The sequence below is a fragment of the Hylobates moloch genome, unplaced genomic scaffold (assembly GCF_009828535.3).
Source record: "Hylobates moloch isolate HMO894 unplaced genomic scaffold, HMol_V3 SCAFFOLD_44, whole genome shotgun sequence".
Taxonomy (NCBI): Eukaryota; Metazoa; Chordata; class Mammalia; order Primates; family Hylobatidae; genus Hylobates; species Hylobates moloch.
This window is the reverse complement of record NW_026652319.1, coordinates 59,397-84,073: the sequence shown is the minus strand read 5'-3', so window position 1 is coordinate 84,073 and position 24,677 is coordinate 59,397. Positions and strand designations below refer to the sequence as shown.

Here is a 24,677-nt window from a genome sequence, read left to right as displayed (position 1 = left end):
TATACACATATATATACATACATATATATACACATATATATATAAAAACTGTTATATCTTATATATAATAGGCCCACCTTTTATTTACTTACTTATGCATTTATATACTCAAGCACATTAACACTTTAACCCAAAACACTAGATCTAAGCCTGTGGGAGCATCAGACAGTCTCCTTGGGTTTCACCCAGAATTAGTGTTTCAGTTTTATTTATGCCTTGACACTCCTGTCAATTATCCTGGGAAGTATCAAGTGTGTTTGTAGCAATGCGGACTGAAAACAAATCACCAAATGTTAGCCAGATGGGGCACATTTTATTTCAGCAGAAAATGTAGTTTATTTTATTTTTTTCTGTAAGGGACATAGTTTTGAGATCCCATTTCTACAGCATACGACATTTCCCTATGCTTTGGTAACTGGAACATATGTGTTAATAAAGGCCTTTTCTTTCTGAAATTCTGGCCCTTTAGTAATCCTCCAATCAACTTTGTCAACTCTCTGGTCCTCTGATAATCAGAGTGCCATTCCCTCTGAAGTGTTGGGTAGCATACGCACTGAAACGAAATTATTAATAGTAATCTCTACTTGTTCCATGGGGGTCTTTCTCATTTCTTCAATAAATCAACTGCTTTTCCACCATCTTTCTAAAATCCTTATTTTATAATGGAAATTAATTGTCTTAGAATCTATTTTTCTTCAAGTAAACTGCTCATTTACATAAGGCAATATAACTTAAAGTAATATTTTTTCCTTGATTATAAAAGAAATATATAGAGAAAAGAAAATGCTAATCCCATCAACTAGAGCTATATCATTAACATTTTATTATATTTCCTTTTGGTTGTTTTAATGGGCAATCCTCCAAATAATATTCTTTATAAAAATAATTTTGTACCCTGAAATATGGTATTTACCGTAAGTGTGTTTCATATCATTAAACATGTCTCATAAACATGACTTTTCAGGATTGGTTAATATTTTTTGTTCTCTCAGCAGAGAGAGCCAGGAAATAGTTCTCTCTCTCTGTGTATTGTTATATCTATCTATCTATCTATCTATCTATCTATCTATCTATCTATCTATCATCTATCTATCTTCCTATCTCTCTATTTCATCTACCTGTTTTAAAAATATTATTTTACCTGGATTCAGGACTAGACCTACAAAAAATATTCTTTTATATGGATGTATAATAATTTCATTCTCCTATCTTTAGACATTTAGGCTATTTACAAATCCCTCTGCAATACTTTTTGTGTTTGTTTATCTTAAGTTTTGTACATGTTTCCGATTACTTCTTTAGAACAGATTCCTAGAAGTGGAATCACTGTGTTAAAGGATATGAATATTTTTAAGACTTGAACTGCATTGCTAAATTGCTTTTTAGAAATGTTGAAATAATTTACACTTCAACTTAGAAACGTGTGAGTGCCTTAACTCTCTTGCTCAAGCCAGCATTGATTTATTGTATTTTAAAAAATGTGTTAAAAAGGGTAACTTATTTTAATTTTGACTACTTTGCCTACTAATGAGGCTGAATATCTTTTACGGACTGAGTCTCCTAAGTATTTGCTCATGTTCTTCGCTCATTGATTATTGATTTTCGTGAACTTATAGTAGTAGCTTAAGGATATTAAACTTTGTTTTTCATGCTTGTTACAAATATTTTCATTTAAAATTATTGTGCATAAAAGGTTTCGCTCTTTACAGACTTTATATTTTATGTAGTCAAACCTACCAATTCTTTACTCTTTGACATTAGTTACAGGTTAAATTAAATTTAAAAAACAAAGACAGAAAAGCATCTACAAAAGACAGTTTAACAAATATCCATGTACCTGCCAGCCAGACTTAACAAATGCTAATATTTTGCTTCTGGTTATTTAGCAATAAAAGTACAGATGAAATTGAGATCTCCTTAATTCTCTTCCCTGGTAACATTTTCCTCCTTCCTTTCCTCTCTTTCTCCTTACCCAAAGGCAACCTCATCATAAACTTGGCATAATTCTAAATATAGCGTATTTTTATCCTAAGTGTATGTATGTATAAATAGTGCATAACGCTGCTTGATGTGTTTTAAAAATTTATACAATAACATTTATGCTATCATAGTATTCATATCATAGTTTTGCAACTTGCTTATTAAAACTCAATATATTTTCAAGATTTATCCCATGCTATTACATATAGGTCTAATTAATTCACTTTACTTGCCTGTATAACATGACTATACCACAACATTTTTTTTCCACGTTCCTCTATCAAGGGACATTTGGGTTGCTCCTGATTTTTTGCTGCAAAAAATGCTTCAGTTAGTATTTCTGTACATGTTTTCTGATGCACATATGTAAGAGTTCATCTGGAAATAGAACTGCAGAAAAATAGGGCACATGAAATTATAATATAACCATTGATTATATTATAAAGACCAGATTGCTCTTTAAGAAGTCTGAAAATGAAAATTAGTGGGTTTTGGTTATATGGATGAATGAAGTTTGAGATTTTAGTGCACCCTTCATCTAAGTAATGTACACTGTACCCAATATGTAGTTTTTTAGCTTCCGAGTCTCCAATATCCATTATACCACTCTGTATGCCTTTACATACTCATAGCTTAGCTCCCACTTACAAGTGAGAAAATACGGTATTTGGTTTTTTATTTCTGACTTACTTCACTTAGAATAATGGCCTCCTGCTCCATCCAAGTTGCTGCGAAAGACACTACTTTGTTCTTTTTAATAGCTGAGTAGTATTAGCACATTTTATATACTGTAATATAAAAACCTTCTTGTATTTAAGCATTTTTATGATCAGCTTTAAATGGAATTAAGACTTCAGAAATAAAGTTACTCACCCATCTTAACAGTAATCTAGCTGTCATTTTTGAGTCTAATTAATGCCTATATATATATAAATATATATATATGTTCTTAAGTGTTCTTTTTTCTAAACAGGTATACCTATTTTCCTTCCATCAAGAGTGTGTGAACATTCCCACTTTTTCACATCTTTGCCAAGACTTGTATTGTCACATTTTCCTTATCCTGGAGTTATAAAGATAACTTTTGATATTTTCTTCTAATTGTTATAAGATTTCATTGATTGCATTTAAGCCTTTAATTTATGTGGAGTTAATTGATCTATATGGTGTCTGTGAAGGATCTACTTTTATCTTTTCAGCTTGGAAAAGTTACATGTCCTTACATTATTTAAAACATATTTTACTTTCACTTCACTGATTTGTAATCCCCCTTCTATCACCTACCAAGCTTTCATATATGATTGGGACTGTTTCTGGGCTCTTTATTATTTACCATTAATTTATCCCTGCAGCAATAATCACATGAGTTTTCTTTTTCTGTAGCATAAAAATTTCCTCCCCCACAGTCTTTCTTACGATTTTCTTTATTCTAAATTTAGGACCAGTTTGTCAAACTCCATGAGAAAAGTCTGTTGCCATTAGGATTGGTTATGAAATTGTACTTACATTTTAATTTGGGAGAAAATTTTCATTTATATGATAATGGTTGTTCTTGACCATGAAAAGATCATATCTTTTCATTAATTCAGGTCTTTAAAAATTTTTCATTAATATTCAAAAATTTTTTATCATTAAAGAGTTTCACGGCTTTTCTTATATTTATTCCTAGGTCCTTTATAGTCTTTACTGCTATTATAGATGGCATGCTTTTCTACATTTTCTATTTAGTTATTACTCATTAATAGATTTGTTATTGATTTTATATGTTGATCTTATATCAAATAAGTTTATGGATCTTTTGTATAAGTTCTAAAGGTTAGATTCTTTTGAACTTTCCACACAAATAATCTTATTTTCTATAAATAATTTCTCTTTCCCTCATCCTCCCTCTCATCTCTATCTCTTTCTCTTTCTGGTTTATTCTGTTTTAATCCTTATACTTATCTGCTTTTGTCTCCTTGCATTGGGTAGGATCCCTGTAAAATGCTAAATTTTGAAGGTGATGACAGGTATCCTTGTTTAATTTCTAATTATAGCAAACACTTTTACATTTTTTCTATATGTATAAAATTAGCTCTAGGGTTTTGATTTCATTCTCTTTTATGTAGGCTTTTTAAAAAGGATTCGTTTCATATGTAGTTAAACAATTGTATATATACATTAACTGATTAAATGTATATATTTGTGTTGGTTTCTGGACTAGTCTGTTCCATTTATCTGCATTAATTCTTTCCATAAAAGTGGAGTAATTTAATAATTGTAGGTTTTATAGTGTGCTTTAATGTTTTGGAATGTCCTCTTTTTTGTCCCTCTCAAAAATTTTCAAACTGGTCTCACCTATTTATCCTTCTGGCTGTATTTTACCATCACTTCATAAGAGATAAAAAATAATTCTCTTAGAATTTAAATTGGAACTCAGTTAAAGTGCTAATTAACTTAGGAAGTATTAACATTTTTGTAATATTTACTATTTCCAATCAGGAACGTGGTAATATCACTGTTCATTCAAGTGTATTTCGCTCCATTGCTCTGTGACTTTGAGAAAATTAATCTTTCTTCTACTTAGTTTACTCATTTGTAAGATGATAATAATAATGCTGTCTATCTCATAGTGTTGTCATTGGGATTAAGTGAAATAATTGATATTAAATGAACAGGACAATTATTGGCACATTCTAAATGACCAGTAAAGTTAATTATTATTATTAATTCTAATAGTGTTCTTTTTATTTTCATATTAACTAAAACTAATGTTGAATTTATCTTCTTATTTCAAATAGTATACTCCTTATTTCTGTCTTGTGTTCTATTTGTTATTATTATTATTATTATTATTTTTAATGCCTAGTATGAGCCAGGCATGCTCTTTAGATATCCTGGATTCTGTAACAAACAAGGAGACAAGATCCCTGCTCTCATGGAGCTTATATTCTCATGGTGGCTCATGCTTTCAAGCAATACTAAATTATAAAGATTATAGTGGATATTCTGGTTTTATTTCAGTATTTAATAAAAAATCTTCAGTTGTTCACCACTAGGCATAGTTTTTCTTTTGTTATCAGACAAATATTTATTATGCTAAGAACACATCTTTCCATTTCTAGTTAGTAATAGTGCTCACTCACTTTGTTTAGTCAACACATATCACTGAGTGTCAACAGTATGCCAGGCAATGCTCTAGGTGCTGGGTGTACAATGACAAGCATATGTTCTCATGGAAACCCAGTCTAACTAGTGACACAGACATTAATACAATTTTTATACAAAATGTGTGTTAGTAAAGTGATTGTTGGATTTTATCAAATGTCATTTAAGTGATAATTTTTAAAAATTTTAACTATTGAATTCATGCATTTTACTAAGTTCACTAATATTAAACTTTTATTTTTATATATTAAAAATATTTTAGCATTATATTACATATGCATTTCCACACTTTTATGCCTGTGTGAGATTGATATATAGTTTGCAAAAGATAATTTGATTGAATTTATTTATTATTTTATTTTATTTATTTATTTTTGAGACAGTCTCACTCTGTCTCCCAGGCTGGAGTGCAGTGGTGGGATCTCGGCTCACTGCAATTTCCACCTCCTGGGTTCCAGCAATTCTCCTGCCTCAGCCTCCCGAGTAGTTGGGATTACAGGAAGGCACCACCATGCCTGACCAATATTTGTATTTTTAGTAGAGATGGGGTTTCCCCATGTTGACTAGACTGGTCTTGAACTCCTGACCTCAGGTGATCCGCCTGCCTTGGCCTCCCAAAGTGCTAAGATTACAGGCATGAGTCACTGCACCTGGCTGAATTTGATACTGAAAATTCATGATTGAAATTTGGAAAACGTTTCTGGTAATGTTGGTCTGATCAAAGTAGAATACAATAACTTGAGAGATTATCAATCAGGTTCATCTTCCTACCTCCACTCTGAACCTCCCTTAATGCACGTAAGACGGGTTTGAATTTGTGTTATTTGAGGTGGGGTGCTGGCTAGGGATTAGAATATTAGCTAACATTTATTTAGAGATCACAATGTGTGGCCACTGTTCTGAGAGCTCTGTATGTATTAACTCATTCAAGTCTCAAAACAGTGCTATGAAGTAGGTACTGATATTATCTCCACTGTACAAGTAAAGAAACTGGGGCACAGAGACGAAGGACACACACCTGGTAAGGAGCACAGCAGATCTCAAAGCCAGGTGATTCAGAGCCAACATGCTTAACTACTCTGGTAGGTGTACGAATCAAGAAAGGCAGGTTACGCTGCTATAACTAACACCAAAATTTCAGATTCTAACAAAACAACAGATGTTTCTTTCTCATACAAAATGTGTGGTGGGACTGGGTGGCTCTCTAGAGCAGAAGCCCTCCATGTGGTGGCTTAGAATTGCAGGCTGTTTTCATCTTCTGGCAACTCAATTTCAACTTTTGCTCCTACAATCATCATCATCATGGTAGAGGAAAAGAGGAATTGCAGAAAATAGTACACTGGCTTTTAAAAGATTCCTCTTGGAGTGACACATATCCCCTCCCATATTTCATTGGCTAAAGCAAGTCACATGGCCAGCCTTGCTTCAGTAGACAGGGAAATGTGATCCTCTCCTGGGCCCAGAGGAGAGAAGTACCAGATTCATTTGTGACAACCCTGATATCGCAAGGGTATGTGTATCAGTTCTAGCTCTGCCACTGACCTTCAACAGGTTCCTTTGCTTCCGATTTTAACATCCAGAAAATGACAGAATTTTTAAATTTCTTCAATTGATATGTATTATTTAGAGAGCCTAGTGTGTGCCAAGCACCGTATAGCTCTGGCAATACAATGGTAAATACGGCAAAATCCCTGCCCTCAAGCAGTTTGCAATTTAATAGATATCTCACTGATAATTTTTAGTTCTAAAATTCCAAGATTCTATTAAAAAGCAACCACAATAACAAACTTCTTTTCATATTGTCCAGAATGTTATATTCTAGATACTCAGGCATTAGGAGTTTCTTCCTTCTTTCTTGTGTACCTGAATCCATTTTGCTGCAGTGAAACTCCGTCACTGCAGCCGATACACACATGGCCATCTCTTTCAAATCACTAATGTATGTCTATATGGCACCTATTGTGAAAATAAAGCAGACTTTGCACCATTCTTACAGCTATTTTGAATTTGGTACAGAGAACACTTCAAAAAAATAGGAAAAAATCTACTTGAGAAATACTTGGGCAGATAAATTTGCCACATAATGTACATTGCAGATATCAAAGTTTTTTTTATTACTCATGAACAAAACAAATCATAAAACTTTAAAAAATTTTAAATTTTGTTTACAGTTAATTTTCCCTTAGAGAAATGTTTATTAGCATGAAATACAAGAAATGTGAATAAGTATGCTTGTGAGTATGCACAAAACTAGTTTGCCAAGTATTTTTTTTAATCTCAGGATTTGAAGCAGCCTGCCAAGTTTTAATTTACTGGTTGCCTCTAGTTAAAATACAGTTAGCAATGAAAAATTTATGACAACTTGAGGCATTGTCTTCAAACATGATGCAACAGTTGAAAATTTGAATGAAATGTACAAAGAATTCCATTTTACTCTACACTGAGGCAATTGTGGCATTTCCTTTATTTTTAATACTGCATGTTGAATTCCTAAACCCAAGCCAAAAAGTAGTGATGCAACAGTTTGATATGTCTTTAGTGTCTTACAGAGCATTACAAATAAACTTCTGATTAATCATGCTCATTTTTCATATTATTAGAATTCTTCATCACTTAAAAAATATTATGTTAGTTTCACAAGAGACCAGTTCTGGAGTACTTAATTTGCTGCTCGTTTGTACTATGAATTTGTTTAATATTGGCATGCTTGTCTCCCTTTTCAACAGTAAAGCAAGGACAGACACCATGATCATTTATTCTCACAACATCTGGTTTGCTCAGTAAGCATCCATTACTTATTACTGGGCTATCTAAAAGGCAAAATAAGAGTAATCAGAATATTTGAGTTTGGGAAGGGCTAAAAGAGAGAAGCTGATAATATTTACTAGAAGAGAGTAATAACCATTCTTTTCTCTCAATATACATATTTCCCTTGAGCAATCCAGTCTTCTGCCATAACACTAAGTGCTAACTTGTGACTCCCAAATCCATATCTCCAGTCATGGCTTTCTTCCTGAAGCCCACATTGGTATTTAACAACCACCACCACCTAGTTAGCCATATAAACAGCTTGGATTCGAAATATGTAAACCAGAATGCTTTATCTTCTTCTGCTCCGTCAGATTACTTTGTGATTTCTCATTTTCAGAGTGATATTATCATCCAGTTAGCCAAACAATGCACCTGGAGTCATCCTGGATTATTCTTTTTCTCATCAGGCTGTCAGTCCTGTTGATTTGACTTTCTTAATAGCTCTCCAATCTTCCTATAACTTCTAACTTTAGTTCAAGCCTTCTTTCATAGTCACTGTGCTTCTATAACAAAATACCTAAGACTGGGTAATTTATAAATAATGGAAACTTATTTTTTATAGTTCTGGAGCTGGGAAGACCAAGATCAAGGAGTAGTGGAACTACAGGCATGCGCTACCATGCCTGGCTAATTAAAAAAAAAAAAAAAAATTTAAGATGGAGTCTTGCCATGATATTGAGGCTAATCTTGAACTACTGGCCTCATATTATCCTCCTGCCTCAACCTCCTGAGTAGCTGGGATTACAGATACAAGTCACCACACCCAGCTGTAAAATCTTTTCTATTTCATACTATGCATGCAGTTATTGCGTAGCTCTAGGAAACTGTATTGTGTCAGTATATAGACCTCAAAGGGCAATGTCCTTGTTTACTGGTACCACTCTATTCTGAATCTACTATGGTACCACATGAAAATAATTTCTTACAAGTGTTTATGATAATAATGAAAGAAAGGTAAATGAAAGAAGGATGAAATTAAATTGCTAAAAAAAATGGGAAACTGTTTCAGGACAGTCTTAAATCTTGGCCTGTAACATGGCCAAGGAAAGGAACATTTACCTTCTGCTGTGGAAACGTGGACTCCATCATGGCAGTTTCAAAGCTGTAAGCATCCCCTCCCTGGGTCTTCTCCCACAGGGCTCTGAGGAATTGCACAGAATGACTCTGAATGGACAGGGGTTCAGGAAACAGGCTCTGAAAGGGCATTAAAGAAAGAAACAGGATATACTATGTCTTGTCCCAATAGTATTGTTTGATTGATTTCAAAGCACTGTTTGCCTTGGTTTGAACTTTAACATGATTTAAATTTAAATGAAACAAGAAAAAGATCTGTCTTAAAGATCGAACATATGGGGGTTGGGCATGGTGAATGAGCCTGTATTCCCAGCAGTTTGGGGTACTGAGGCGGGAGGATTGCTTAAGACCAGGAATTTGAGACCAGCCTGGCCAATATAACAAGACCTCCACCTCTCTTAAAAAAATTAAACGAGGCCGGGCATGGTGGCTCACACCTGTAATCCCAGCACTTTGGGAGGCCAAGATGGGCGGATCACGAGGTCAGGAGATCGAGGCCATCCTGGCTAACGTGGTGAAACCCTGTCTCTACTAAAAATAAAAAAAATTAGCCGGGCGTGGTGGCAGGAGCCTGTAGTCCCAGCTACTTGGGAGGCTGAGGCAGGAGAATTGCTTGAAGCCAGGAGGCAGAAGTTGCAGTGAGCCAAGATCATGCCACTGCACTCCAGCCTGGGTGACAGAGAGAGGTTCCGTCAAAAAAATAAATAAATAAATAAACGAAAAAGATCAAACATAAGATATATTTCAGGATTTTCATTTTTTAACTGAAATTTAAAATTATTTCATAGTATTTTCAAGATAGTTGATAATGATCTCCATAAATATGCCTAACCTTTGTAATATAGTGTTTATCTCAGTGATTTCCCAAGGATGTTCCTTAATTGGAACATGGTTAATATAAATATTCATATTTATTTTCTCAAAGATCTGGGAATTAAGGAATAAAATTAAAATAGAGTACAAAAATCAAGTCTATTTATACAGAGTAGATCATTAAGAATAGAAATTAAATAACTGAGTTCATTATGAAATTAATCAAATATGAACAGTATGAGTGGGTGTGTGGGGGACACAAAAACAGTTTTAATTTTAAAATGTATAATGGATGAATATTCTTAAAACTTTAAGATAATTTCTCTAAATGTTGAGCAGTAAGAATGTGAACATAAAGAAAATCACATTTACATATATTTCATTCAAGCCAATGAAAATAAACTTTTCAAAGAAGATTTTAACTTGTGTTTGTATATTTACTAATCAGTGATGTGTCTAATAATCATTTACATGTGATAGCGTTATACCTATAAATGTAGGAAACTTTTCAGTTCAAAGGAACAATTTTTAAAAAATGTATAGAACATCTATAAAGGTATAAAATGCCATTTACGTACATACAATGTGATATAAAGGATCCTTTATGTATAATAAAATAATGAGATTGGCTTATGAAATCATATTTTCTTTTTATGTCAATGACTGTCTAAGCACTGATGTATGAGACTAAGTAGTTTGTATGTACAAAGTTTCTATTTAGTGAATGAAGATTAATAAATACTATTCCAGAAAAATTTTATTATTATCATCAAAATGAACTATTTCTAGTACTGAATGGGAAAAGATAGAGGATCTTAATGCTCAGGTTAGTGATCCACAGATTTAAAAAGTTTAAGAGACAGCAATAGATAAATTACATAACCCATAATGTGGATACATCTGAGAAATTATTGATTATTATCAAAAACTGATGAAGCACCCAATTTTTCATTTAAACAACAGGACCTGATTTAATGAATCAATCTAAACAGGAGCATTTAGACTGGAATCTGTGAATTTGGGAACTGTATGAATGTGTGTAGTTGACAGAAAAGGGAAAGAATTTGGCCCAATGCACAAGAGTAGTGCCAGGTTGTAATTATTAATATCAAGTCAAAGTTTGATTTTTATTTACCCCAAAGCCAGAATTCAGGCAGAAAATGACACGATATCATAAGTGTGGAAGAAGAAACCATTACAGTAAAATGAACACAGAGGAAACGTAGCATACACAGATACCTTTTGGTGATTTTGCTTAAAGAGAAAGACAAAGAATCAGACAAAGTCAATAAAATAATACTGAGGGGCAAAAAAACCCATCAAGATTTCTTGGTTTGTTTTCAGAAAACTGACAACTGTTTAGAACAAAGCCAAAGATGAAACCAAATATAAAATTACTGATGAAAACTAAGTGAAAAATATAAGCAAAATAGAAGAAAAATAAGGTCTTTATTTCAAGAAAAGGAAAGACAGTCAATGCTGTTTTTTGTATTCACATACAATTTGGTTCACACCAAAATGTGAGTTGTTCTCTATGAGATGTTATTAAATGTTCCTAAGAAGACTCGCTTTAGAAAAAAAAAAAAAACAGTATTCCTAAGGCATGTCCAATCTGTCTCTTTTCTTAATTGCTATAGTTCTACTTTATTATTATTATGTATTCAGCATTAAAATTCATTATTTCCCAATAAGCCTGACTTCATCTTATAAAGAAATACAACTGTCTTCTTGGTGATTTTTATAGGAGATATTATGGAAATGTTTTATTAACAGAAGTAAATAAAGTGTCATATAGTTTGGCTTTTCAGCCATGTTATAACATTTGCATTTTGTTTTTTCTGCCTTTGCCCTCCCTGCTTCTACCTGCATAAAATAATGCATTTTAAAAATAAAAATACATTATTTTTCAACATATGTGTGACAACAAAAAGATCACTGGGTCAGGGGTCAGACGATCTGAGTTCTGCCCTTCAATTTTCTTATCTGTAAAAATGATTCCTAAGATTCCTTCTATTGCTAACATTTTATAATCTACATTCAAATTTTATGTGAAAGTTTAGTGCATCCGAGAAAACTATTTTCAAATAAGAATCTCTTTTGATGCTAACATCTCTGCATCAAATTCTTCATTCTCAAGTTGTAAGTTGCTCTTTACATAATTTCACCTATGTACATATATTCTATAGAAAAAAGAGACATTCCAGTATCTTAACAATGTCAAAAAGAATATACTGACACTAACATTAATTGGAGATTGGAAGACTCTAGACAAATCAAGCCTAGCACTACATAAGGGAAGCTATTCTCCCAAATAAGCTGTTTTTGCTGTTGTTTAACCAAAGAAATTTTCCCTTTCATTCTTCTTTTTTAAAGCTAAGGATATTTAAGATATTAATATGTTTGGCTAACTGATTAATAATTCCTTCTTTTATAAGGAAACTATCCTAAAATATAAAAAAACCAAGGTTAAAATTATTAACGAATTATGTATGTATTGCTGTTATCTACATACCAACTCTGGCCAAAGAATAATTCAGTAAAAATGATTATAAGCCCATATCCCACAAGCTCATTAAAGAGCCCGATGAACACAGATTATACAAACCTGCTGAAATAGAAACATGATCTGGATCCATGGCTGAGGTTCTTGGCTGATGAGAATAAAACTGGACTTACTGTATAGGCAGTAATGACCCTTCAGGGAGCAGGTGAAGAACAACTTTGCTACACAACTTCTCACAGTGTCTAGAAACAAATACATATAGCGTTAAACGTTATGGTCTTTCCAGAGTTATACTTTATGTTGATACTTCAACACACAAATGCCTTTATAAAATATCCTTCAGTTTTCAAACTGTGAGCTAATAACTACAAACAGCTATATATTTGAGAGTGGATCCATTTCATGGAAAGTAGATTTAAATAAAGACGTTTTAAATTATTATTATTATTGTTTTAATTAACGATGTTTGAAGACTCTTTGAGCAACTCCCATGGGGGGAAAAACCCTCTCACCAATAAAATGGGAGATACTGCATCATTTTCATCTGATGGGATACCTTGAAGTGATAACCTGGGAAAAATAAACAAATGGATTAAGAAAACCCAGGCATTTTCTGGGTAGTAAATGGCTTGCCATGAACTGTGGATGCTGTTCTCTTGGTTGTGCAGGGGCCTTAGAGATAGCTTCCAAAATAACTCTGGCTGAGGTGTAGCTTCCTGTGAACTGTACTGGTCGGGATTGAAAAGGTCATCTCACCTTGAAGGATTTCAGCTGGGAGACTTAATGAGATTATCCTTTAGTGAGAAGGAAGTAGTGGGTGAGTGGTGTAGAGGTGGTGAGGCACCATGGGTAGAGACAGGAATAATGAATAAATGAATGAATGAAGCAAATATGGGTTGAGATTCTATGTGCTAGGCACTGTGTTAAGTACTGGATAATAAACATTATCATTAATTGACTTCCACATGTGTTATGTGTTTGACTTCATTTAATTTTACCCTACAAGATGGGTATTATTTCTGTTATAAAGATGAGGTAACAGCACATTAGAAAGCCAGTCTAGTGAACCACTGTGACTGTGTTGTTCGCTCTTATAACCTTGGCACATGACCGATAACTATTAATAGATAACTAATGTCTGGAGAGATGAATGATGAATGATGCTCAGAGATCCAGAAAAAATGGCTCAAGCCTGCTCAATCTGTGGCAGAGCCAGGATTGGAACTCAGCAGGGCTGATACCATGTTGGAATGTTTTAGGCTCTACTATACTGGGGATTTTTTTAATCTGTAGAGTCATACTGATAGTTAATGGGGTATTTTTTTGTTTCAGAATTAATCTGACATTTTAAGTGAAATGTTTTGAAAATTAATAGAGGCCAGGCATGGTGGCTCATGCCTGTAATCCCAGCACTTTGAGAAGCCAAGGTGGGCGGATTGCCTCATCTCAGGGGCTTGAAACCAACCCAGACAACATGGTGAAACTCCTTTTCTACAAAAAATACAAAAATTAGCTGGGCATGGTGGCATCTGCCTGTAGACCCAGCTACTTGGGGGGCTGAGTAGGAGGTGGGCTTGAGCCCAGGAGGTGGAGTCTGCAGTGAGGTGAGTTCATGCCACTGCACTCTAGCCTGGGTAACAGAGAAATACTCCGTCTCAAAAAAAAAACAAAACAAAGCAAAACAAAAAAAAGAAAGGGAGAAAGAAAGACAGAAAGAAAGAAAGAAAATTAATAGATTCAGTGATCCAGTATGCTCTACTCTTGAAATGGACTAGAGTTTGTTGAAAGTCGATGAGAAATGCCAGGCACAGTGGCACACACCTGTAATACTAGCTACTTGGGAGGCAGAAGTGGGAGAATCCCTGAGCCCAGGAGTTCAAGGCCAGCTTGGGCAATATAGTGAGACCACGTCTCTAGAATCAAACAAACAAAATAATAAAAGCTGATAAGGATCCTAGTACAGGCGACAGAGTCAGTCCCCACCTAAGACAGAGTGTTGTTGAATTCTCTAGAGAATGGGGGAGTAAGACTTATCTGTGCTCTATCAGAGGTCAGGTATGAAGGAAGTGACAGGCTTTTCAGGAAAAGTTTGGAAAATCTTAGAGTGGCCAATGAGAGATTAGAGGAGAAGGTCTTGGAAACCAAACAATAATGTGACAGGGCAAGTTAGAGATATATACAGAAATGTTAATAATTAATAGCTTTCTGTGATTCTGAAACATTGGTACAGAAGAGGACTAGTTTTTGTGAAGGTAATTGTTTCAGGAAATTAAAAAGATTTAAGTTGAACATACAGTGTTCTTGTATAAAATCAGAAATCATGTCTGTATTCTGTGGGCGAATGACTCATGAGATGTAAAGAGTGCTTGAAGCCTCAGTGGACAAGACCAGGAGGTCTGGCACTGAGAAAGACCTGGGAGAATAGAATGGCGCATAATATCAACTTAAAATTGCCCTATCAGAAGTTGTTTGACAATGATATACTTTTTTTTTAAGTTGGCACATATACTCTGAAAAATTGAATTTAATTTATGCTAAAGAAATAGGAAACCTATTATCTCAAGAGCACATACAAAAATGATATTTGAAATAAATCTAAGTGTAACATATATATTGAGATAGCAATATGTTTTGATTTAATGGAAAGTTTCAAAAGGAAACAAGTTCTTTTCCAAGAATTCATGTAGTTAGCTTCAGAGTTGTAAGTTGGACTTTAGGCCTTTACCATGAAAAAATCGTTTCTGTCTTTTTCCTCCCTCTAAATTTTTACTGCCAATTCATGTTTTCTTTTGAAAATAAACATTGATTAGATTTATTTCACTCACTCTGAGCCTACCAGCTTTTTATACACAAACCACAGGAGTCTCAGATCACATAAAATGGTTAAAGTATATAAGAGAGAGATTTTTAACTTAGAAGCATATACACTGGCTATAAAAATACATCAGTTCTGTGATACAAGGCTTCTGTTAATGCTTTCAGTACATCTGGTCTGTACCAATATTTTTATCCTTATTTTTTTTTCAGAGCTTTCTTGGCTTGGAAAATTCTCCCCATGACATTAAGACTTAGTTGTTAATTTTTCCTGTATTTCCCTCCTGTTTATTCCATAGTATCAAACAGCAGGAATGCAATAAATTGTTGTTGGATGAATGAATGAATGGATGAGTGTCAGATACGTGTTGAGAGCAATAGGGGCCATGATGATGGTCCTGCTCTTAAGAAGCTTGCAGCCAAATGGGAGAAACATCTGAACTTATAACAATGTTTATAAGTTGTTTTAAGTTTATGAGATAATGGAAGGACACATAATAATGACTACTCAGAGAAATAAGCAACTCATTCCGACTGGAGAACAAGGGGAGGCTTCATGGAGAAGGAGATATTTGAGGTATGCTTTGAAAAATGATCAAGATTTTGAACTTACAGTGTCAGAGAAACAAGCACTTTAAGTGTAGAGAACCCTGAAAGCAATCACATAAACATAAATGTTTAAGGTAATTCCAGATGGTATGTTTAGTTTATCTCAGTCATTGAAATATTACTTATATAATTGTATAATTGATGCCAAAAGAATTATTCATTTTTCTAGACTAAATGTTGAAGAGAGAAGTCATTCTGTCTTAAATATAGAATGCTTTCCATATTCAACCAAATCTGAGAGTAGTTTCTTTATTTTTATTGGAATATGGCTTCTTTTTCTAATAATCAAAGGATTTGGTTTGGTCTTTATAAAGACTAAAGTTAACATGAACATAAGTAATTATACAATATAATGTGTTATGTGTTAACATACCAAATATATTACACAGATAAATAAATTTAAAGACATGATACAAAAATGCAAGAATATTTGGTCCTCTTTTTGAGTCAAAATCTTTAAGAATCATTTTGGAATTCTTTGTTTCTTCTGCCACTCTTCCTCCACAATGCCATTTATATGCCTTTATTCCTGCAATGCATTCACTAGACAGTATCTAAGAAACACATCGTTCTTCTTGGGAGACTAGACACTTATAACCCATTTCTCAGGTGGCCACTCATAACCTATGCCATTATATGTATGTATATATTTGTTTAGAGATAAATGTCTTAAGATTAAAAATGGAATATGGCTTTGATTTTTTAATAGCTAGTAGAAATATCAAAGAATTGGCTTTATGTTTTGGAAAAAAGGAATAAATTAGGTCTCATTTTGAATTCTTTACAAAACTTATCCTTTGAAAGTTCCCTCCCAGTGAAATAAGGGTCAGATAAATGTATCTGGCTTATTTCCCAGGGTGTTCAACTGAGCGTTGTAGAAACTGTATTTCTACAATGATATATAAAAGCTCAAACACATGAATATGTTTGCTGAAACTGCTGCTAGACTGTAAGTATTTACACACTGAACATAGCTTATAAATAAACAACAAACTCAGAGAAGCCATTTTGAGAGATTTAGGAAAGGAACTAATTTTCACTGACTCCTTTCTTTGTACCCAGATGTAAGTGTAACCAATTACATTTCATCTTTATGAAGCAGGCTTTGTTGTCTCCATCTTACTGAAGAGGAAATCTCAAGATCAAACTTCCAGGAAGCAGCTGAGCTGGAATTTGAACCCAGATGCCAGAGCCTATTCTCTTTCTAGTACATGAGTGAATGGCTCAGATAAAACAGAGGTAATAGAAGTACCTCAAAAAGAAGTATAATTCAATAGAAAGAGCATTGGCTCAGGATTCGGACAGAGTTTTATGGGTAGATTGTGTTTCTTTTCCTCTCTGTCCTTGAGTTTCTTATCTTTAAAGTGGGAGCAGACCAAAAGCTGATCCAGAATGAAACAAACAAACAAACAAACAAAAAAAGCTCATCTACTTAAACGATTTTTACATTTTAATTTGCTTATTAACTTTCTCTCCTAGACTGTGAGCTCCATGAGGGTAATGATTTTTTATTGTGGTAAATTATATAAAACATATAATTTATGTTTTATGTTTTACATAATTTACCACTTTATGGATAATATGGTTTAAAATTTAAACCATTTTTAGGTGCACAATTGATTGGCATTAAATACATTCACATTGTTGTGCAAACATCACCACCATCCATCTCCAGAACTCTTCCATCCTTCCCAGTTGAAACCCTATACCCATTAAACCGTAACTCCCCATCTTCCTCTCCCCTGAGCCCCTGGCAACCAACCATTCTATTTTCTGTCTTTATGAATTTGACTACTCTAGGTACCTCATATAAGTAGAATCATATAATAGTTGTTCTTTTGTTCTGGCTTATTTCACTTAACATAATATCTTCAATGTTCATACACATGGTAGCATGTGTCAGAATTTCATTTCTTTATTAAAGCTGAATTATTTTCCATTGTATGTATATGCCATGGTTTGTCCATTTTTCTGTTGATGGACATTTGGGCTGTTCATACCTTTTGGCTACTGTGAATAATGCTACTATGAACATGAGAATGGAAATATCTCTTTGAGGCTCTGATTTAAATTCTTTTTGGTATATACAAAGAAGTGGCATTGTTGGATCATATGGTAATTCTATGTTTAGATTTTTTGAGGAACTTTCGTATTAGAAATGAAATTTTTATCTCTGAAATTCTACAATTTACTAATGGTCTACAGAGGCCTATGAAGAAATGTGTCTGTGAGGGCTGTCCAGAGCAGGGCTGGACATTTGCTCAGGGCTATGAGGGCTTGCACTTGGCACTCGGGACAGGCTAGATGACAACAGGAGGAGTTTTCCTCTGCCTACTTGACATAGCGTGACAGGAACCCTTGAAGCAATTTCCTTCATCTTCCATTTAATTCTTCTTTATTGTATTTCAAAGACAAAAAATTCAAAACATTGATGCAATGAATAAATAATACTGTCATTTAATTGTATGAATGTCCTAAACTGGACAGAAAAAAAAGTAGAAGAAAATGAAACTGGTAATTTGTCTGACGAGAGCTTTCCAAAAGTAGGTAAAATAAAGCATGTTTTTGAAGTCAACCATAAGTTCCAATTTGGGGAAAAAGTGCAGAACGAACTCATTACTTTAAAATACCATTGCTTTTGACTGAAAAAAATGGAAGAAGGCATCACAAGCCAGTGTGGACCACTTGCAAAACTTTGATTCCATGTGATTTGTAAAATATATTAGTATTTTAGACTAAAACTCTATTCCTCCTCACCTCCACGTTACAGTTTAGAAGTTTTGAATAGAATAGCAATTATTTCGTAATTTTGATGGAGTAAATAGAAGAAAAGATATTTTAAGGTAAAAATAAAATTAGATTCTCAAAAATAATGATGAATTCGAAATAACTGTTTGAAATTACATCAAATAATTATTCATGAGTGGACACTGCTTTAATCATTTGATGTTTTCAGAGCTCGGTTCTGTAGAAGGTGTTCAGAAGTGTGAGTTGTTGAACTGACCTGTACTGAAGGAAAAACTGCCAAATCTCTCATTTGTTGAGAATCTAGGACACGTAGGTAATGGAAAAGAGGACTTGTCTAGTGTTTACTAAGTTCTATTTACAACAGTATTAGTTGAGAAATACGTGTTCCCTTTACAGCAGCTGGTGGGCCCCTGGCTATATCACATGCATATGTGTGGGACGTCCCTACCCAGAGCAAAAGTACTATGCTCATTTCCCCTTTGTGGCAAAAATCCAGCCAGTTGTCAAATGGGCATGTTGGATGCTTTTGTTTTGACTTATCCAGAGAATAAAATAAGTTCTTTTGCAAATGATTGCTTTAATAACACAAATTTGGTAATTATATATTCAGAAATATACAAGCTATAGGTATACAAAGACCTATGCTTTGACCCTGATTTTGAGGAAAAAAATAAAAATTTTGTATTGTTATGTGAAAACATATATAAAAACATAAGAAAAGGTCTGTAAAGTTATAGATCAACCATCGACAGTGATTATTTTCATATTGAGAAGTGGGAGTGGGGTGAGGAGCATGCACATTTTACTTCATATACTTCTGTATTATTTTAATTCTCTCCTTATCAGTTTATATTTATGTATTACTTACATAATTTAAAAATATACAACGAAAAAGTGCTATTTGTTAAAGCAGGCAATTTATTTATCTGTATTTTTTGAGACGGAATCTCACTCTGTTGCCCAGGCTGGAGTACAGTGGTGCAATCTGAGCTCGCCGCAACCTCCGCCTCCTGGGTTCAAGGATTTTCCTGTCTCAGCACTCCGTGAGTAGCTGGGATTACAGGCATGCACCACCATGCCTGGCTAATTTTTTTGTAGTTTTAGTAGAGATGGGGTTTCACCATGTTGGCCAGGCTGGTCTTGAACTCCTGACCTCAGGTGATCCGCCCACCTCAGCCTCCCAAAGTGCTGGGATTACAGGCATGAACCACCGTGCCCATATTTTTAAGTTCAGGGGTACAAGTGCAGGATGTGCAGATTTGTTACATGTGGCATGGTGGTTTGCTGCAGAGATCATCCCATCACCTAAGTATTAAGCCCAGCATCCACTAGCTATTCTTCCTGATGCTCTCTCTCCTCCTCCCCAACCTCCAACAGGCCTCAGTATGTGTTGCTCCCCTCTATGTGTTCTCATAATTCAGCTCCTTTTTATACGTGAGAACTTGTGGTGTTTGGTTTCCTGTTCCTGCATTAGTTTGCTGAGGGTAATGGCCTCCAGCTCCATCCATGTCCCTGCAAAGGACATGATCTCGTTTTTTGTTTTTTTTTTATGACCACATAGTGTTACATGGTGTATATGCACCAAATTTTCTTTGTCTAGTCTCATTGTTGGGCAATTAGGTTGATTCTGTCTTTGCTATTGTGAATAGTGCTGCAATAAACATACATGTGCATGTGTATTTTTAATAGAATTATTTATATTCCTTCGGGCATATACCCAGTAATGGGATTGCTGGGTCATATGGTATTTCTGCCTCTAGGTCTTTGAGGAATCGCCACACTGTCTTCCACAATGGGTAAATTAATTTACACCCCCACCAACAGTGTAAAAGCATTCCTTTTTCTCCACAACCTCATCAGGATCTGTTGTTTTATTGACTTTCTAATAATAGCCATTCTGACTTGTGTGAGATGGTATCTAATTGTGGTTTTGATGTGCATTTCTCTAATGATCAGTGACGTTGAGCTTTTTTTCATGTTTGTTGGCCGCACGTATGTCTCCTTTTGAGAAGCGGCTGTTCATGGCCTCTTCTCACTTTTTAATGGAGTTGTTTTTTTTTTTCTTGTAAATTTTTTTAAGTTCTTTGTAGAGGCTGAATATTAGGTCTTTGTCAGATGGATAGATTGCAAAAATTTTCTCCCATTCTGCAGATTATCTGTTCACTGTGATGATAGTTTCTTTTACTGTGCAGAAGCTCTTCAGTTTAATTAGATCTCATTTGTCAATTTTTGCTTTTGTTGCAATTGCTTTTTGCATCTTCGCCATGAAATCTTTGCCTGTGCCTATGTCCTGAATGGTCCTGCCTAGATTTTCTTCTGGGGTTTTGATAGTTTTGGGTTTTTCATTTAAGTCTTTAATCCATCTTGAGTTGATTTTTGTATAAGGTGTAAGGAAGGGGTCCAGTTTCAATTTTCTGCATATGGCCAGCCAGTTCTCCCAGAACCATTTATTGAATAGGGAATCCTCTCTCCATTGCTTATTTTTGTCAGGTTTGTCAAAGACCAGATGGTTATAGGTGTGCAGCCTTATTTCTGGGTTCTTTATGCTGTTCTGTTGGTCTGTATGTCTGTTCTTGTATGAGTACCATGCTGTTCGGGTTATTGTAGCCTTGCAGTATAGTTTGAAATTGGGTGCCTCCAGCTTTATTCTTTTTACTTAGAATTGTCTTGGCTATTCAGGCTCTTCTTTGGTTCCAGGTGAATTTTAAAATAGTTTTTTCTAATTCTGTGAAGAATGTCAATGGTAGTTTAATGGGAATAGCATTGAATCTATAAATTATTTTGGACAATATGGCCATTTTCATGATATTGATTTTTCCTATCCATGACCATGGAATGTTTTTCCATTTGTTTGTGTCATCTCTGATTTCTTTGAGCAGTGGTTTGTAGTTCTCCTTGAAGAGGTCCTTCACTTTCCTTGCTAGATGTATTCCTAGGTATTTTATTCTTTTTGTGGCAATTGTGAATGGGAGTTCATTCATGGTTTGGCTCTTGGCTTGCCTGTTGTCAGTGTATAGGAATGCAAGTGATTTTTGAGCACTAATTTTGTATTCTGGGATTTAAGCAAGCAATTTAAATGATGTCTCACTAACTACCATGTAACAGGGATAATATTTATGATTTTAAAGATGTTTTTCTTTTTTGCCTTCTGAGTACATAGCCTTTGCCTGAATCCAGTTGAGCCTCCACCTATCCGGCTGTCAAGTGATGGTGGGAATGGTGATAGAGTAGATATTCAACAGTTATAAGAGTACCAAAAAAGTAGAATGGAATTAATTTTTTTAACTGCCAAAATTGGGTTATGCAGCAAGATAATAGCCTTGCAAGTGAGGCTTTTGACTCAAGAAAGGATTTTCTAAATTTCCTTACCTCCCTTTAGCCTATCATTCCTGAACATGGAGGATATAGATTGTAGGACCTGTAGTATGAAGAGGGTGACAGCTTAGTCAGTTCTATGGTTGTTAGGTAGGAGAATATAGCATGGAACAAGTAAAAGAGAACACGTTTTAGTTCTGGCAGAGAAAATTATGGAGAGAAGGAGAGAGAGAGAGAAGCGTAAAGCCATCAGAAGTGGGTCCTGACTTCCCCTCACATTTGGGCTTTGGCCTGGAGAAGGAGAAGTATATTAGATACATTATGGTAACACCATGGGCAATGGTCACTGCTGGAGATTCATGGTGGCCCTCAGCACCAACACAGGGTAGCCAACTTAATTAAAAGCACAGCTCCTGAAGCCAGGCAGAAAGGAATCTCTGAGGTTCAGCTTTCATGGTCACTCTTTCCTCTGTTATGGAGTAGAGTGGAGCCAGTAGTAGCTGAGGATCTTGCTGGTCAGCATTTCAGAGAATTCACCATAGTGAGGCAAGGAGTATGGTGTGCCTCTGCACAGTAGACTGCAGAGAGAATTGTCCAAGCCAGGACTCGGGGGGGCATCTCACACCAGTGGGCACTGAGATGAGGTAAGATTGGCAAGGGAGACCCCTGGACCGGCCCATGTGTAGAGTGAAAAAAAACCATTATCTTTCAGGGGCAAGAAGACACACCACACCACTATCCAGGGACATTAATGCTTTCCACCACCACAAGGGAGCAGGAGCCACTTCCTAATGCCCCCAGATGCCACCTTAGGGAGATAAGCATAGGAGAGATGAGAGAAAGAACATTTTTATCCAAAGGAAAGATTGCCTCCTAAAGTACCATTCAAATGAGCAGATGGGATTAACTTTAGGCAGTGACTCTTAATTTTCTTCCTCACTACCCAGTGGTTGGTTGCTCTTGATCAGCTCTAGACATAATGATGGCACATTTTCTCTGCAAATCTAAGTTGTAATACAAAATAAATTTTATAATATTATAATAAGTGAAAAAGTAATCATGGAGAATAAAACTATGGTACAGTGAAGAAGAAGACTCACGTGGAGAAAGAAATCTTGTCCTAAAGAATCAGGGAGCTTTAGAAACACTTATAAGCGTCACACAGCAAAGGGTAGAGGATGGGGAGTGAGCTGTAGGAGGACATTGAGGGTTTGCATGTGAGGGTGAAATCAAATAACACACAGTGGTATGTAGTGTCCCTTGGTTCATATATACTTGCAAATTTCTTACATGAAAACTGTTAAAAACTTGTGCCTGCTTGCTGCTTTATGTTACTATTAAAGAACAGAGTACGACTTGCCCATTAACCTATTCAAATCAGGTATTGAAGAGCCTTGGATGCTCTCACAAGCAATGTTTCTGCCCTGAGAGAGAGAACAAAGAGCCCTTCCTCTCAGAAGCCACTCTAAAGCCAACTTCTCTGATCCCTTATCCAAAGTTCAATTCTTCTCCAAGGTAGTGGTTAGGAACACAGATTCTGGAGTGAGACTTTCCTATTTACCAGCTGTGTGTCTTTGGGCAAGTTACATAACCTCTCTGTGGCTCAATTGGGAACACTAATAACAGCTCCTATTTCTAAGTGTTGTTTACGGTGACCAGCCTTCCCGATTTGCCTGGGATTAGGTTGGCTCCTGAAATGCAAGTCTTCCAGTGCTGTCACTAGGAAAGTGCTGGACAAACTGGAATGAGTTAGTTATGTGAGCATAAAATGAGTTAATTCATGTGAGGCTGTCAGACAGACATGTGCTTGGCACAGAGCATGTGTTTAATAATGTTCATTATCATGATCACTGTTACTGCTACTATTGTATATGGAAAAAGAAAAAAAAAAGATCCCTAGGCCAGGTGGAAATGTTTGAATGTTGCTGTAATGCTGTTTTAATTAGAGGAAAGAGACTGCATAATGACCCTTGGCATCTAGGTTGCTCAGTGTCCTGAAATGTTCACCTAATTGCTTATTTTAAAATGAACTTACTACACAGCTAATAATGATGTGTAAGCCAAAATCCTATTCTATACAATGAGAATAAATTTCTCTGGGGATAGGGCACAAGTAGAAGGTCCAGCAAGAAAGACCTCATAACAATGCATGAAACCATCACTTGCTCTCTGAGCGTCTCCAAAGTCCTAGGACTGTAAGATATGTGCAAGTGAGACTTTTGATGTACATGTTGTTTTGAGGCTCAGAAGCACAGAAATGTTGCAGGAATGCCACCAGGAAGCTCAGGAAAGGCTTGATATTTTGCTCTATTCAAAGCTTTGTGACAGGAAGATTAAAAAAGCTAACATTAATTGATTAGTTTTTAAGTACTGGGCAATGTTCTAAGAGTTTTATGTGTGTACGGCCATTTAATACTCATGCCAATGAAGTAGATACTTCCAGTTTTGTGGAAGAACCTGAGGCTCAAAGATGTCAAGTAATTTATCTAAGGTCACATGGCTAGCAACTGGCAGTCCAGACAAATCTAGACTGTTTGACTCTAGTGCCCATTATACTCTGCAGCTTACATAGGTTATGCTTAGATGAAGCAGCAATTATTAGTCCCTCCTTTTAAGTCGAAGAGGGATTTAATTTATACCCATTTATTTTTAATGATTTAAATCTTATAAATTATATATCACCTTCATTTATTCCATATGTAGAGACTTGTTGACAATTTGCTTTTGGTATTTATTGCAGTTTTTATCTTTATCGTATAATTGAGTGAGTTATGCAGCACATTCCCATCCATGCCCAAACCTCTCTTGAGAGAAGCCCAAGTGATTGACCCATCAAATCCCAGCTCAAGATATTACTGTTTTC

The 24,677-nt window shown here is 35.1% G+C and overlaps 1 protein-coding gene across 1 annotated transcript in view; it reads right to left on the bottom strand.

The window, feature by feature from the left end:
• LOC116463608 (ventricular zone-expressed PH domain-containing protein homolog 1-like) overlaps window positions 1-24,677 on the bottom strand; it is a 119,488-nt gene that overhangs the window by 44,283 nt on the left and 50,528 nt on the right. The window contains exons 5-6 of the mRNA XM_032146790.2: window positions 12,431-12,570; window positions 8,998-9,132 (exon numbers count right to left, since the gene is read on the bottom strand). Coding sequence (XP_032002681.2) covers window positions 8,998-9,132; window positions 12,431-12,570 — 275 coding nt within the window. The remainder of the gene's footprint in view (window positions 1-8,997; window positions 9,133-12,430; window positions 12,571-24,677) is intronic.